At 31.4% G+C, this 18,847-nt stretch overlaps 1 protein-coding gene across 1 annotated transcript; it reads right to left on the reverse strand.

The window, feature by feature from the left end:
* Nucleotides 1-1,060: 1,060 nt before the first annotated feature.
* LOC127699978 (neurotensin receptor type 1-like) lies at nt 1,061-5,029 on the reverse strand. The gene is made up of 2 exons (XM_052203349.1): nt 4,930-5,029; nt 1,061-2,240 (listed from the first exon to the last, which is right to left on the reverse strand). The coding sequence occupies exons 1-2, from the start codon at nt 4,930-4,932 to the stop codon at nt 1,104-1,106; spliced, it is 1,140 nt and encodes a 379-aa protein (XP_052059309.1). The 5' UTR covers nt 4,933-5,029; the 3' UTR covers nt 1,061-1,103.
* Nucleotides 5,030-18,847: the final 13,818 nt, after the last annotated feature.

Raw genomic sequence — 18,847 nt, forward strand, 5'->3', positions numbered from 1 at the left:
CTCAAAATAAATATAACAATCAACATACTAATGAAATCATTGCGTTTCTTTGTTTGCATTGAAAAATGACGTCACAACTAAAATCCCTAACAACAGGACCAACATCGGAAACATTTCCGTATTCCGTTTCTTTTTTAACAGATTCTGAAGTTAAAATATGCTTGAATGTAAAAAATAATGCATACAGACTTCGTCCCTTTTCACAGGTAACGCCTGCCTCATATTAATTTGAAAACCATAAGTAGAGGGGTTCATGAGTTACTGAAAGGAAACAACATAAAGTGCTATTTTCCAGTATATCTAGGACCAAAACTCCTAAACGTTATAAGTGAAAATCGTCAATATCAAACTGGACCTCCATTTTGTCAGAAATAACACCATTTAAAAATTTGAAAGGCATTGGTTGAACGGTTTATAAGTTTTTGCAAGGTAACTATTCGCAGCCGCCCGCCCGCCATACATCACCAATTTAGAATTGTTTTTTTTTTTTTTTTTTTTTTTTTGGCGTTCGGAAAACCCAGTTAAAAACTAAAAGAACGAAGTAAAGGTCAACTTTGACTGATTGAGTTGGAATCTTAGTTCATTCATAATTTCTTAACTAATGTAACAGAAAATTTTAGAAATAAAAATATGTTATAAATCGTGTAAGTTCCAAAGCAGAAAACCAATTATGATTTCCTGATTTTCGTATATTACGTTAGTGGTTGTTTCTATGGTCATTTACAATAAAGGAGGAAGATTGATCTTTAGTACCTATTCCTTATATCCGTAAGAGCTTAAAAATAATTATCAGCAGGCAGATTAGTCCATAAATTTTCGTATTTTGTATTAATTTACTTGGTTCTACTTAATAAACATTAATTCTCCAGAAACAAATTACTATATCGGTGATTAAATTTACAACAATTAATATAAAATTTGTTTTAATGACATATATAAAAATAATTATGAATTCTATGTCATCAATACATACAGAAGTAAATAACAATATTCAATCAATTTTATCTACATTCTTTTTTCGTAATTGCTATTTTCGCCCCCTCCCCCCCTTTTTCCCCGATGAACCCTTGTATACAAATAAGTCTCTGTAAATTAGAAAAAAACTAGATCAGTCTTAGACAAGCATATGCAGCTTCATCTTTAACGTTTCGATCTAAACTTCTTCTTAGAGTTTTGTACGAAAATAACACTCGTACTTCACGCCTGAAATATGCGCCGGTTATCAAATACAGAAAGAAATTAATACAGTAATTAATGTAGAAAATAGTACGAACAAAATATAAAAGTCCTTGCCAGTAAGATAAATTTACGTCTGATGCGCTGGCGTTTAATGTTGTGACGTATTTTGAAGTCAGAAAGTTACGGCACCACAAAACGAGATATGGAATATTGAAAATAATGAAACATATAGACAGCGCTAAAAGAATTATGGTAAATTCTAGACGGATGGTACTTTCTTCAGTCATCACTCTTTTACAATTTTTACTTCGTTTTTGTCTGAGAAGTTTTTTCATTATCAATATATTAATAACAATAATGATTACGAAAGGAACGAATGAAATAAGAAGGGCAAATATTGAATCGAACACAAATGATATGAAACCGTGTTGTGGAGATCCCGTGCAGTATACATTACCAGCATCGCTCTTATAAATCCCACTTAATATTGGCTTGTATATAACTATGATAGCAGAAAGTAAAAAGATTCCGGAAACAATTTTTCGAGTGCTTGTCGTTGTACAAAGATTTCTCCGAAGTAATGGAAAACAAATGCCAATATATCGTTCAACTGTAAATGCCACCAATAGCCATGATGACATAAATCGAGACACATACGATATATACAACTGAAGCTCACACATACCATTGACATCAAGAAATCTCACGTTAGTTCCAGGAAATAGAAAAGTTAACCCCCTTCTCAGCCATTCAACCGTTACATAAGATGTTATAATAAAAAGATCGGATACAGAAAGAGCTGCTAAATACGTACTTGAAGACAAGGATCGAAGATTTCGTGACAGAAATACATTAAGTGATAGTGTATTTCCGAGTATCCCAACAACGATAATAATAGGTGTAAAATAGGCATAAAAATATCTCCCAGCATGGTATACATCACGATATTCAGTACTGGAATACAGTGTTAAACAGCTGGATGCATTAGTATTGTTAGACAATATACTAAACAGTCTGTTATATAACGAGTCGCTGTGACATAGTGATGAAGACATATTTGTCTGAAAGAAATATAGGTTTCAATTACATATGCAATTATAAAATAAATATTACACACATGGTATATGCAATTTAAACAAGAATGATAAACTTAAAATTAGATTAGAATCCTTCTACTGTGTATGCATATACTATAAATGATAAAAACTGTGCAATTCATTTTGTTTCAGTGGCGTAATCTTTGGTGTTGCTCTTCTAGCTATTTATTTCGTTGTCAGAGCTTTTATGTTTTACATGTTTTAGTCGCAAACTAATTTTTCTTATATATGAATTTATGTTTGAGTTAAAATAATCATGACAGTTTTACTTGTCTAGCTTCTAAATCGACACAGCATTATAAGGTTTCCAATACAATTAAATTTTTGTGAAAATCAATGCTCTAGTCGATAGGTGCTTTGTTTATGTGGTTTTAAATGCAAAGCCTTATTAGAGATTTCCAATAAAATTAAATACGTACGTAACTCGACGTACGGATCTAATGGAACCGGTTATTGTCAACCTAAGAATTTGCTTAAATACGTCGCTCAAGTTTAAACAAAGTTTCCAAAGACTATAAAAACAACGCAGTAGAACATTGTCAACATTATATAATTTTAGGTGATGAAATAGGATCGAAATCATGTATTTTTAATCATCATGTGGTTCTCAAGATTCCCACTTAAAATTTGCATTATCATACGATCACGTATATACACGCATCCCATATATATCATAACGATTGAATTTAGTCATGATTATGACAACTTGTTTTCAATATACTATGCAGATGAATGTTCCATTATAAAGAAACGTAAAGGCTCATAGAAGAACTTGTTCACCTAAACCATATAACATAAAACCCGATTTTTTTTAAATGATTATAGTTCGCCTTCAAAATAACTGAATTTCTCATTTAATAATTATAAAAACTAAATCAAAAAAAAAAAAAAAAAAAAATATTCTTAAATCAAAAGCCAAAACCAGGGTCTCCTAAGAACAAAAGAGAAGACATCTGGAGGTAGATATACGGCCTCGAACCATTACCCGAGTGACCACGCTGTAAAGTAAACTCTAAATTAAACAGGTTATTAGTAAATTCAAAACTTATATATTCAGTAAATTCCTAATTGAAAATCGGGACCCTAAAAAACTACCTCAGACATCCATATCATCCTATTAAAACTAGTATGTGAGTACACAACAAGACAACATTACTGCGAGAACGAATACACGTTTCTTTAAAATGAACGAAAAACAGGTATTTTGCATTTAAGATAAAAATTTGTATTTTAGAAGGTGTGCTCGATTGGGGACTGTACTGTCATTTTGTTTAATGTGAACGACAGTTTAAAATACTATACAAGTCCAAATACAAACGATATTTCCTGGCAAAATCTGTTAAATCACTTGAAATATATTCACTCATAGTATTTGTATCTATTTTATTGATACATAATTTCATAGGTTGTCACCGAATTTTTTTAAGTGCATTTGTCATTTGTAAAAAAAACATAGAAAAAAATAAAATAATAAGATTTCGATGCACAATGCAGTCAAAACAGCACGCTTTTTTTTATTTATTTTTTTTACCGTTTAGATGTTTTTCCTCCAATGCAATGCAGGAGATTCCGACCTTGTTAAGCGCCAAATTACAAGTAGGAACACCATTTCATATTTAGTTTGAATATATAGTTTACATAATTTGGAAGCAAACCATACTTGATTATGTGTTAGTGGGTAGATAATGAATATTGATGATGAATGGATACATGGCTGTACAACGTCCAGTGGCAAGTTGAATGACGAAAACATGTTACTATGACATGTATGATATGAATATGAACCCTGCTTTTTACTACACCGACACGTTGAGACGAATCTTCAATGTGCTAGGTCACACATGTCACAGTACGCCGAACCGACAGTCTTTGCTTTTACTCCTAAATGCCGCGTACAGTAAATCTTTGTTCTTACCCGGCCAATGATCAGACGGACGACCTCCCGCATTCGAGGCGAAAACGCCACCACTAGAACACCTAGGCGGTTATGAAAATTTAAGATACACGTCCATATATACATGTATATGCAAACCATATGAAACAAATATAAGTGTCCAAAAGACATCGTGCCCCCACTTTTTCATAGTATCTAAATTTCATGTTCATTGAACCACAAAATCCGGGTCAAACCCTAATTTGTTAATTTTAAATATTAGTTGAATTTGGCACGGGACGGACGAACGGAAGGATGCAGAGAGGAGAAAAAATATAATATCCACCTTCTGGCATGAGTTTGATTTTACATAAAAGAACCTACTTAACAAAATTGCTATGAAATATTCAATACATGTCCGTTTTTAAGGAGTATTTGTTTGAACGTCAAGCATTTCATAAAAACAATTTGTGAGTAATGGCATAAATTGCACACAAAGACTCTTCGTAGTACCCATGTTATGCAATGAAATTTGTTTTGTATAATTCCCATTGTTCCTTTAATATTTTATTAATAAATAACCAATTGTAATGTTATTTGTTTAATAATGAATATATAATTAATCAAATTTCATATAAAAACACTAGAAATTATTGTAGTACTCAGAAAATATAATGTCTTAAATATAGTACCTATATGGCTAAATTGATTAATGTGCAAATCAGAGAACATTCATTATATTCACTTGGAAAGAATGATCACAAGAAACGTAATTCTTACCATTGTGATTGGATGTGTTATTCCTCATGTGCGATTATTAGCAAATTTAATATAATATTCAATTAGAATTACCATCCACATTTTCCTTTTATATGTTCGTTATTCGGATGTAAGAAGAATGCGTAGTCTATAAATATTGACTTCGCGTATACCAATATTCTGATTGGTTATCTATAAACGAGATTCAATGTCACTGACAACAAATGAAAATATATTATTGAATTAAAATTCGAAGTCATTGTGCGATCTTTGAAGCCGTCTTCGTCGACTTTCATAAACACTTTATAAGCAACCATATGGAACGTTAACGGTTCGAATAAATAATTAAATTTTCAATGTAATGTTAGAATATTTTAATTGTGAAAGAGTATGTCTGATATTCGTTTTAAGATTTTATTAAAAAATGGAAAAGATATGTGAATTTCGTGTAAAAACAAAGTTTTTATCTATCTTCATCTTCTTTAACTTTATTAAAATAAATAGAACAAATATAACAATACTTGAATACTATATCCGTTTTTCTATGTTTTTGTTAAGCTAGGACAAGATCTTGTTAATTTATCGGAAGCCCTGCGTATTTTTCTTTCTCTATTGTTGATTCATTGTAATATATCAAGTAACTTTCATATCTGTCCTGTTGAGCTAGATAAAAGCCAATTACAAGAAATAAATAAATCATGTTGCCCAAGACTAAAGTATAAATCAGTACACACCCAACAGTCTCAATTGTTTCGCTGTTTAAAAGTACTTAACATTTCAGAAATCTTTTACATCTTCACAGTGTAATGTTCTGGTAGGTTATGCTGCCATAGTACTGAGCAGTGAACCAACAAAAAGGTGCTTCGATTTTGGCAATTTGTGTAACTATTTATCTAAAAAAGTAATAGAAGGGACATTATTAAACTAAAGTTAAACTTAAATATAAACTTGTTTTCTTTTCACTTAAAACACGTTTACTCTTTTTTTTTTTAAATTATTGGCCTTTTTCGCTATGACAGTGTCTAAAAGAGGGGCGAAAGATACCAGCGGGACATTCAAACTCATAAATCGAAAATAAACTGACAACGCCATGGCTAAAAAAGAAAAAGACAAACAGACGAACAATAGTACACAAAACACAATATAGAAAACTAAAGAATAAGCAACACGAACCCCACCAAAAACTGGGAGTTATATCAGGTCCTTCGGAAGGGTAAGCAGATCCTGCTCCACATGTGGCACCCGTCGTGTTGCTCATCTTAGTACAAACCCGGTAAATAGTTTAATTCGGTAGATCACATTCGTGAAAAAGGAACGTAGTGCATGACAACTTGAATTTTTTTAAACGCAAATTATTAAGTAAAAGATTTCGTTACCCTATTTCACTTGTTCTGTTGATTGATAGCGTTTGATTTTGCCAGTTTTTATGGACTTCCCGTTTTTTAAATTTGCCTAAGAATTTTGTATTTTTGTTATATTTGTCACCCAAAGAATTGATTAATTTTTTTCAAAAAAATTACGAAATGGGTGGTTTTTTATGTCATTGAACTCGTAACTTTAGTTACGATCTTAAATCATTTGTCTTTCAAATAACTTATTTTCAACGGTTATCAATTTAAAACCGTGGTAAAAACTTTGAATATTGTCTTAATCTGCACTAGGATTGATTTTATTTTCAAAACTTTAGTGCATAACTTCACATGTATTGATATATAGACCAGTTATCAACTCTTTTGGTCAACCATCGATCAATGCATTTTGATCGGATTCGATGTCTGTTGCTTCTAGCAATAACGGTTTTGCATGTCCGTCGTATTCGGTAAGTAAGAATAACCGATGATTTCATAATTTGGTGATGTCTTGGGGGTAAGACACGTAACATTTACCAGTGTGGCAGTGTATATTTCTTTATCACAAAAAAAACATTCCACAACAAATGTGACACGATGGTTGTCACTTGTGGAATAAGAACTGTTTTCATTTCGGAAATAGATTGTTAAGTGGGAACAATGTTGCTCAATCACTATTTTTTCTGTGTATATGTTTTTTTCTTTGCTTTTCTGTTCTTTTTTATTCGTTTGCAATAGTACTGTCCATTTCTTTTTAACGTATGGGTTTTGGTTGCAAGTTAATAAGATTACTTTCATTGAAATTTAAGTGATACTACACTACAGACACTGCTTACGGTAATGTAAGGGATATACTAAGATTGCGTTTGAAAGTTTACATTTCTACATTCTTTTTGTCCTACATGTAAATAATCTATGATTGAACAGATGAATTTCAAATAAATAAACAAATAGTAAAATAATCGCATAAACCTGCAAAGAATTGAAACTTGGAACGTCAGAATGTTAAGTCAGTCCTGATGTCGTAACACATAACCACCCGACATCTATGTCAGATTGAGGATATGTAAACAGAAACATAGTAAACCACAACAAAATATTTGCACGTTAGGAAGCTACGAGAAGATTCACAGAAATCAAGAAAAACGTTTGGAATATTTCACGTATATTTTCATCACGATATACTTTAGTATAGATACACAAACATCTACCTTTGAATCTTATCACCTACAGTCGCTGATACATTTCAATAGTAATAACTTATTACTTAGTAAAAATTATATACCTATTTGCCTTTTTAAATAATATTTTGACTTTTTGTTTTCGAAAGGGATTGATAGACAAAACAATTTATATTCTTTGTTATGACCGTCAAAACTGTTTACCGTTATTGTGTACTTTTCTACTTCTCTGAATGCACTTGAAATCTTAAATTTATATCTGATCGGATATATCAATACTATTAAAGTACACATTTTGAATGTATTGTTTTACATTTAGAATATTGAACACATAATTAAAACCGTTTTTCCTGATATAACTAATGACATCTGATATTTTCTAAAAGTCAAAAAATGTTGAATAAAGGTTAATGAAAGAACGAAACAGTAAAACAATTACGCATTTACATTGACAAATCGACAAACGACCTTCAATGATATAACATAAAATATATAGCTCTTGCCACACAGCCCCAATCTCCTGTTGATTACGATATTGATCAACTCAAGATAATTAAATCTATAAACATTAAAATGCGTGGTTTGCCAATCGAATTAAAATGTGAAAATTATTAGTCTTAATGATTTAATGAAAAATGCGGAGTGCAATAATCAATGTATGATATCTGATACCTGATAAAGGTCTAAACCAAATGTTCAAAATATTACACACAAAAGCTCAAAACCAACACACATACCTAATTTGTCCCATAATTTTGATGTTTTTGCATTATCAAATACTAACTTAAGTTAAGTATGTCGGAAATTTTGCAACCAATGCTCTTCAACATGGTACTTTATTTAGCTTTTAAATGTTTTGGTATCAAGCGTGACTGATTAGTCCTTTTTATATGAAACGGCCGTTTTGCGTACAAAATTATGTGCCTTATATTTATTTCAATTATATGTTCATCAACATATAAATAAGTAAAAATACAAAAACATCGTTTTAAGAACAAATACAGCCGCCGATACAATTCAAGAATAATAGCTTGAAAATTCTATACCTGTTTGTCCTTTCAAATAATATTCTAACTTTGTGTTTTCGTAAGACATTGACAGACAAAACAATTTTCATAGACTTACATTCCTTGTAATTAGGTCTTTCCACTTTTCTGTGGAAAAACCTATTGATTTTGTTCTGATTATTAGGTCTTTTCACTTTTCTGTGGAAAGACCTATTGGTTTTCTTCTGATTATTATTAGGTGTTTCCACTTTTCTGTGGAAAGACCTATTGCATTTGTTCTGATTATTAGGTCTTTCCCCTTTTCTGTGGAAAGACCAATTGGTTTTCTTCTGATTATTATTATTTTTTTCTTCTTCCGCCACTTTTTTTCTGACGGTGCTTTTTTGTTTCGCAAGATGTCGCTTAGATTTTTTGCATATGATATCGTACAGTTATTGCAACTTTAAAACATGTCGTAACACATACATATCGGTTTAAAGGGTACGCTTAAATCAAATTAGAGTTTTCTCCCCTCTTTTATTTAAAGATATGCATATGGTGATATAACTCATGTTTTATTGTGGAAAGACCTTCAATTGTTCTCTGAACAGTTGGTTTTTAATTATTATTATTACTTTTTTTTTCTTCTTTCGCCACTTTTTTCTGATGGTGCTTTTTTGTTTCGCAAGATGTCGCTTAGATTTTTTGCATAATAACGAACAGTTATTACGATTTTGAAACTGACCCTGTTAAGCCGAACACTTTTTATTGTAAGAGTTATCTCCCGAAACACTGTTTTTCTTGTGTGCGCATCTCTTTCGCAACCGTTAAAGATTACGACAAAATTATTTCACCAATTTTGCTCGTTATATCCTTAGGATCTTAAAAATAATTTTGACCGAAGCGGTCCGGAGACTCCATATGAGAGGTATTTCCCCTTCTGTATTTAAAAAAAGTAAAATATAATTGTTACTGGTAAACCATAAGTGATAGAGACCTAGGGTCTTTTGATTTGAGGTCCTTGGTTAAAAAAAAAAGAAAAAATGGTCAAGGTCAAAGTCAAGGTCATATTCTAAATTTTGATTTTGGCTTATTTTTACTTTTTTCAAACACCGTATAAGATATCGACAACATATATTTACTAAATTGTTAGTTGCGACATGTCGTAACCCATACGTTTCGGTTTAAAGGGTACGCTTACATTAGATTAGAGTTTTTCTCCCCTCTTGTATTTAAAATACGCGTATGGTGATATAACTCATTAATATATAATTCAGACCTAGGGTCTTTTGATTTGAGGTCCTTGGTTTATGACTTTGAAATTGAGCTCAAGGTCATAGGTAAATTTGACGTTCTAGATATTGACATTCGTTTTTACCTCATATGTATACATGATAAAGCCATGGGACTTTTAGCATAAGGTTGCAAGCCATTTGACCTTGGAAAAGCCAACCGGAAGTGACCTTGTGTAAACCGGAAGTAGCTTTTTTGTACTTATTTGATATAAAAGTATATAGAACCATATATTTTTTGAATCAGTGTCAAATACTAGTAAACATTCAAATAATACTGGAAGTAACATTTTTCAAACCGAAAGTAAAACATTATCTCCCTTATTTAAAAAAAAAATTGTATAGAAACCATATATTTTTGGAATCAGCGTACAATAAGCTATCATTTGACGCTGGAAATAACATTTTAAACAACATTTTACTATTTTCACATCAAAATAGATCTTTACAGGCGGAAAAACTTTCAATTTTTTCTGAACATATGGTTTTTAATTATCATTTTTTTTTAATCTTTTTCCATCACATTTTTTCATACGGTGTATAGCGGTTTAGCAAGATGTCGCTTAGATTTTTTGCATATGATATCGAACAGTTATTGCGCTTTAGAAACTGACCCTGTTTTACCGAACACTTTTTATTGTAAGAGTTATCTCCCCAAACACTGTTTTTCTTATGTGCGCATCTCCTTCGCAACCGTAAAAGATTACGACAAAATTATTTTATCAGTTTGTTTGTTATATCTTCAGGATCTTAAGAAAAATTTTGACCGAAGCGGTCCGGAGACTCCATATGAGAGTAATTCCCCTTCTGTATTTAAAACAAGTGAAATATAATTGCAACTGGTAAACCATAAGTGATAGAGACCTAGGGTCTTTTGAATTAAGGTCCTTGGTCCACCAAAAAGAAAATTGGGATTAGGTCAAAGGTCAAGGTCAGATTCTAAATTTTGAATTTGGCATAATATTGCTTCTTTTCAGAAACCTTATAAGATATCGACAAAATATTTTTACTAAACTGATATTTGCGACATGTTGTAACATATATATTTTGGTTAAAATGGTGCGTTGACATTTGATTGGATGTTCCTCCCCTCTAATACTCAAAATAAGCTGTATTGGGATAGAACTCATTTCCCATACATAGTGGAGACTAAGGGTCATTTGATTTGAGGTCCTTGCTTGCTGACCTTGAAATTTAGTTCAAAGTCAAAGGTCAAATTGACGTTCTAGATTTTGACCTTTGCTGTAGATTTATATTTATACAGGATAAAGCCTTGGGATAATTTGCATTATGTTAGTAGACATATGACCTTGAAAATTTCAAACAGAGCTGAGATTTTTTAAACCGGAAGTAGCAATGTGTCTCCCTTATTTCAAGCAAAAGAATATAGAAACTATATATTTTTAGAATCAGAGTAAAGTAAGCTATTATTTGACACAAAATTTTCTTATCTTATGTGAATTTTGGTGGAAAGAGCTTCAATTGTATTTGAACAATTTGTTTTTAATAACATTTAAAAACTTTAATAACCTTATAACATATGTTTATTGTTGTTAATTTAGAATATGTTATAAATAATTAAAACCGTTTTTGTCGATATATCTAACAACATCTGTAAATTTCAAAAAGTCTAATATATAAAAAGCAGATGTTGGATAAAAGTTTATAAAGAATACACAAATAAATCAATTATCATTTAAAAATCGATATACGACATTCAGTGGTATAACATAATTATATAACTTTTACCACTCCACTCCAATGTAGCCAAGGAAATAAGGACGGGAGAATGACTACTACTGAAAATATCAATGTCATCTGAAACACAGCTATTCTATAACGGACAATTCATGATGTCGCACGTAAATCAATTTAAGGAATGACTCTAACTTTACCACTTGGAAAATATAAGCTGCTGCGACTCTTTTCATACGACTACAAATACTCGTCAGTCATAAATATATTTCCGTTTAACTTACGATCAACTATAGCAATAATGAGAACTCGCTTTCTGATATCTGATACATATAGATTTATGCAGACTTTCCGAAAATCCCAATAAATAACCTTGCATTTTTTCTATTCTTCGAAAATTTCAAAAATTAGTGCACGCAATAATTTCTAAATTAACAGTAATACCCGTAACCGTGTCAATGATATTGACAATTTCTACAAAAGTATAAACGTATTTGGCACAATTTTTCGGTATACAATGCCCTTCAACTTTGAATCTGATTTGGTCTGCCAACCTATCTGAGTCCAGCACCACTGATGACTTTAATGAAGACAAAAAGAGTGTCTGGCGTAACGAATCATGAATGTACTGTTTTTTTATTATTTGGTTTTGGCTTCTTCTGTAGTGTATGACGTGTAAGATTTCAACAAACATAGATCATTTGCGCTAAGCCAATTGCGACTAATTCCTATAGCTTGTTCTTATGTTGTGCTGTTACACCACTATCCAAGGTTAGGGGGAGGATTGAGCGCGCACACACATGCTTGGTGCTGCAACTTTCCTAATGTGTCTGTCCTAAGTCAGGAGCCTGAATTACCATGAGTGTCGTTGTTTCATATCGGTAATATTCCTTTCTTTAGAACTATTTTGTTATAAATTAGACTGTTAGATCTTGTTTAAATTGTTTCACATTTTCATGTCGGGCCTTTTAAAGCTGACTCTGTATACGTATGGTTTTTTTTCCATTGTTGGAGGCCGTACTGTGACAAATAACTGCTCACTATTACTCCAGTGTTATATCTGGAGGATGGTTGTCTCATTGGCAATCATACCACATCTACTTTTTTGTTTTAATAATCTATGTTTAACATGTTTGATTCTTTGTAATTGTAGCGCTTATGACTTTAGATACGATCCATGTTAACTTAAGTGTCCCTTGAATTAACCTTTTTTTAAAGGTTGTCAAATTAGCATCCAAAGATACAAATGTTTGATTTTTTGTAATTGTAGAGCTCATGACTTAGATACGATCCGTATTAACTTATGTGTCCCTCGAATGAACTTATTCTTAAAGGTTGTCAATTAGGCATCCACTAGTAAACCAATTTTGATCTGAAAGATCAAAACTAACACGCACGCTTGTCTTTAATTTTCACTTTGTTGATGTCGTATAAATTATCTATAGAAAAATAAATCGTTTATGAAAATTATAATCTTCATCATCATCATCGTGCAGTACAATTTGAACCGCCTAATATTATGCACTTAAAGTTTTGAATTTATATCTGATCGGATATAACAATACTATTAAAGTACACATTTTGAATGTCTGTGTTTATTTAACATATTAAACTATTCCAATCTCATTAATTTTTTTTAATTTAACACTTCCTTGTTAAAAATTCTTTAGCTTCTTTATGTTTCCGTTATTGACAGGCACACCGATGACTGATGAAAATATCATATTTCATATCGAAATGTTATGTAATTTAATAAAAAAAAAAATCATTTCTTACATCAAGATAATGAACATTCAGCTGTCAGTATTATATAAGTCAGGTATGATAACGCCTTAGGCTATTTGACAACACATTTGAAGAGATATGTTGTCTCTGATTTTAAAAATGATAACTCCAGGAAACAAGTGACAGTGCGACGCTCAATTTTTGTTTAGTTTAAGGAATGCATTTTACTTGCAGGAAGTTGATTTTAGATAGATAGTGAAACTAACTATATCACTGTTGACAATGCACAAAACTAACTATCTTTTACATGATTTATGGATAAATATGAAAATAGTGTTTGTGCACAGGTCTAAGTGAAATCGTACTGCAGACACATCTCCATTGACATGTGTCAAGAGGGTTTAATTCAGTTCAATTTTCATCATTGCACCTTGAAAGTAGTAAGTTCTAAAATTTAATCGAGATGTACATTTTGACTGGATCAATCAGTCGATAAAAGAAATCTCTAGAGACCAGATACAGATAAAATAGTTTGAGAGAAGAAATCGTGAAAGGACTGATCAGACTTTGAAGTGTTTATAATTTAATATGCCTGTTGTTAAATTCATACGATTCAAACGGATTAAGCATTTAATCAAGTGCAAGAGATCTACGAATAAACATGAATATCATGAATCGTTAGGTAAATTTTAACATAATTCAACAAATAAATATTAGTTTAGTATTTTTGTAGCACTTAACAACTGGGCTGACTATTCCAACGGACAAGATAACGCCAACAATTGTTTACACGCAATAAAATATTTATGAATAAATGTGGACAAATCATCAATTCGTTGTTGCTGAGGAAATTAATACAAGAAATAGTTTTATCTTTTTACACAGAAAGGCAAAGTTTGAAGACTTTATTTCACTGCATTTTTTTCACACAATATAAATAAATATAAATGAATACAAATACACAAACATCTATTTAAAAATCTAATAACACATATAGTCGCTGATACATTTTAAGGATTGTAACTTTACCATGACAAACTCATTGTATCTATGATGATTATTTCACATTTTTAAATGACAGTCTAGCTTTCTTCCCGAAAAAGCATTGGCATTTTCCATAAAATTTATTGACGCACGCATTTTCATGATAATATTTGTTAAAACATTGAAAACATACATAGCCTTATTGAGTGTCTTACATAACAAACAAAATTCGATAGTTTCATAGCCAAAGAACTATATAAGGATTCACAGAGGTTGGATAAAGGTAAAAAAAAAGAATTAACAAAGAAAACAATCATTATAAATAAAAAAGGAAACAATCACAGACTAACCTATGACCTACAGTATTATATAAATATAGATTCTATACACCAAAATCCCCATCGATTCTAATTGTTATCCACTCGAGGATTTTAATATTGATATATTTGGGATATTTACCAAACATCTGAAAATTAAGTGGAGAATTATTTATCAGTAGTGTTTTTAAATTCTAAACTTAAATGCAATATTTCGAATATGTATGGTGGGAAATAATACACGACAAACTTAATCAACGTATAACAAATAAAAACAAACTGGTTACATGCATTCATATTTCGAAAAAAAATGTAGTTTACCTATCCTCATGAAATTAACAAAAATTGGTATTCCATGAAAAATAATTAATCCAGAGTATCCGAATCACACTACTGAAGGGATATTATTTTCTTGTCAAAACTATATTCTCAAGACAACCTAAGCCACATAATGAAAAGTGCAGATAAGATATTAAAAAGTCTATGTTGGTAGGATATAGACACAATATAAATCATTAATGAAATCTGGTATTTGGGGAATCGATTCAGATCCTCATTTGAGATACAAGATACTGCATTTAAATTGCAAATAACACGTGTGACATAATACTACAAAGCCTTGGGTTACATGAACGGTTCTATATTCATGTCAATCTAGTACTGACGGTTTTAGATCTAGAAAACTTCCTTGTTAAAATGTATCTTTAAAGTACAGTAGAAAATGACATTTTACTCGAATTATTTACTTGGTGAACTTGTTAAGTGGTGAAGTTGAAATCATCCATCGGAAAATTTTACGGACGCCATCACGAGTTGGTTAGCCGTTTTGGGATATTTACCACATATGACGACACATGTGTTTCAATTATCGTAACCACAATCCTGTCCTCTTTTCCTCAAATGTGACCTACCGAATAAGATTAGGATATGTACTAACATGACTTACACGACTGGTGCTACCTATTAAGCGGATCTGCGTACCCTACCGGAGGACCTTATATCACCTTCGTCTTCGATGAGGTTCGTGTTGCGCCGTCTGTTGTTTTTATATAATCCATTAAAAATAATAGTCGATATCGTTAGTAGTTTTTGCTCTATGGCACGTTAGTTTAGAAGAACTAATCAAACAGACACCTTCATGAAGCGCTCGTTGATTTGCACCAATTGTCTTTAGGTGGCATTTCTAAGTTGGTAGACGATGTTTCACCTTTTGAAGAGGCAACGTCACGCAATATAGAAAATGAGTTCGGTATCCCAGTAAAAATTAACATCTTAATAGAAAGGATATTTCAATCATAGGATTGTTTTTCACGGTAAAATAAATTTATCATGATATTTTAATTTTTAAAGGTAAACTTGACGTTATGCCTATGAATCTTATAGTGTTTTCCTAACATTTTCAAATGGATCTAAATCCGAAAGTAGATCGGGAAACCACTTATTTTTATTTGATTTTTCAATGTATTTTTACATTTTTCAAAAGTTCGAGATCTATACAATTTGAAAGTGGATAGACAAGCCGTTTCCGTACCTGTTGTCTTAAAATTACCCTTCCAATTTACCAGATGAAAGTAGTAAATTTATACCTCTAACGTGAACAAGAAACCCGTTCCGACTGTCTTGATTAAAGAAGATCTTACCATAAGATTGAATAAATATATTGATCATAAATTGTACGGAATAGTTCATCTTGTTGTTGTAAGATTTGTCTTACGAAAAAGTCTTCTGAAGGACATTAAGTCGACGCATATGATATGATATTCACCAAATTAAGAAAAAAATCTTTCCAGGAGAAAAAAAAAATATAAGTAAAAATAACGTAATGCATTTGATTTTTAAAGTTTTTATATAATAAAAAAGTATGAAATGCAGCCTACACAAGAGGGGCGGACCATTTGAGAGGGAAGAGAATTTGTATTTTCACTTGTTGCTGCCCATGCTAATTTTATCCGCGGTCGTGCGAAAATTTATTTATTCTTTCGTGCATGATTGATTTCAGCATTTTGTTTTGCAGAATATCAATATTAATACTGTTTTTATACCACCATTCGCCATGTGAAACTGAAAAATCGTCTGAAAAAAATAATCAACAATGCTTTTAAATATTAAAATGGTAGCATATGCTATAAATTCATTGGTTTGGGAAACCATATGACATGTTTTGTAAATGGTGAACAAACAGGTAAAACATGCTGCATTTTTTCTATTCTTCGAAAATTTCAAAAATTAGTGCACGCAATAATTTCTAAATTAACAGTAATACCCGTAACCGTGTCAATGATATTGACAATTTTTACAAAAGGATAGACGTATTTAGCACAATTTTTCGGTATACAATGCCCTTCGACTTTGAATCTGATTTGGCCTGCCAACATATCTGAGTCCAGCACCACTGATGACTTTAATGAAGACAAAATGAGTGTCTGGCGTAACGAATCATAAATGTACTGTTTTTTATTATTTGGTTTTGGATTCTACTGTAGTGTATGACGTCTAAGATTTCAACAAACATAGATCATTTGCGCTAAGCCAATTGCGACTAATTCCTATAGCTTGTTCTTATGTTGTGCTATTACATCACTATCCAAGGTTAGGGGGAGGATTGAGCACGCACACACATGCTTGGTGCTGCAACTTTCCTAATGTGTCTGTCCTAAGTCAGGAGCCTGAAGAACCATGAGTGTCGTTGTTTCATATCGGTAATATATCTTTTCTTTATAAATATTTTGTTATAAATTAGACTGTTAGATCTTGTTTAAATTGTTTCACATTTTCATGTCGGGGCCTTTTAAAGCTGACTCTGTATACGTATGGAATGTTTCCATTCTTGGAGGCCGTACTGTGACAAATAACTGCTTACTATTACTCCAGTGTTATATCTGGAGAATGGTTGTCTCATTGGCAATCATACCACATCTACTCTTGTGTTTTAATAATCTATGTTTAACATGTTTGATTCTTTGTAATTGTAGAGCTTATGACTTTAGATACGATTCATGTTAACTTAAGTGTCCCTTGAATGAACCTTTTTTTAAAGGTTGTCAAATAAGCATCCAAAGATACAAATGTTTGATTTTTTGTAATTGTAGAGCTCATGACTTAGATACGATCCGTATTAACTTATGTGTCCCTCGGATGAACTTATTCTTAAAGGTTGTCAATTAAGCATCCACTAGTAAACCAATTTTGATCTGAAAGATCAAAACTAACACGAACGCTTGTCTTTAATTTTCACTTTGTTGTCGTCGTATAAATTATCTATAGAAAAATAAATCGTTTATGAAAATGTTAAATCTTCATCATCATCATCGTGCAGTACAATTTGAACCGCCTAATATTATGCACTTAAAGTCTTAAATTTATATCTGATCGGATATAACAATACTATTAAAGTACACATTTTGAATGTCTGTGTTTATTTAACATATTACAGTATTTCATTCTCATTAATTTTTTTTAATTTAACACTTCCTTGTTAAAAATTCTTTAGCTTCCTTATGTTTCCGTTATTGACAGGCACACCGATGACTGATGAAAATATCATATTTCATATCGAAATGTTATGTAATTTAATAAAAAAAAATCATTTCTTACATCAAGATAATGAACATTCAGCTGTTAGTATTATATAAGTCAGGTATGAAAACGCCTTAGGCTATTTGACAACACATTTGAAGAGATATGTTGTCTCTGATTTTAAAAATGATAACTCCAGGAAACAAGTGACAGTGCGACGCTCAATTTTTGTTTAGTTTTAGGAATGTATTTTACTTGCAGGAAGTTGATTTTAGATAGAGGATGACACTTTACTATATCACTGTTGACAATGCACAAAACTAATTATCTTTTACATGACTTATGGATAAATATGAACATAGTGTTTGTGCACAGGTCTAAGTGAAATCGTACTGCAGACACATCTCCACTGACATGTGTCAAGAGGGTTTAATTCAGTTCAATTTTCACCATTGCACCTTGAAGGTAGTAAGTTCTAAAATTTAATCGAGATATACATTTTGACTGGATCAATCAGTCGATAAAAGAAATCTCCAGAGACCAGATACAGATAAAATAGTTTGAGAGAAGAAATCGTGAAAGGACTGATCAGACTTTGAAGTGTTTATAATTTAATATGCCTGTTGTTAAATTCATACGATTCAAACGGATTAAGCATTTAATCAAGTGCAAGAGATCTACGAATAAACATGAATATCATGAATCGTTAGGTAAATTTTAACATGATTCAACAAATAAATATTAGATTAGTATTTTTGTAGCACTTAACAACAGTGGGCTGACTATTCCAACGGACAAGATAACGCCAACAATTGTTTACATGCAATAAAATATTTATGAATAAATGTGGACAAATCATCAATTCGTTGTTGCTGAGGAAATTAATACAAGAAA

The sequence above is a fragment of the Mytilus californianus genome, unplaced genomic scaffold (assembly GCF_021869535.1).
Source record: "Mytilus californianus isolate M0D057914Y unplaced genomic scaffold, xbMytCali1.0.p SCAF_45, whole genome shotgun sequence".
NCBI lineage: Eukaryota > Metazoa > Mollusca > Bivalvia > Mytilida > Mytilidae > Mytilus > Mytilus californianus.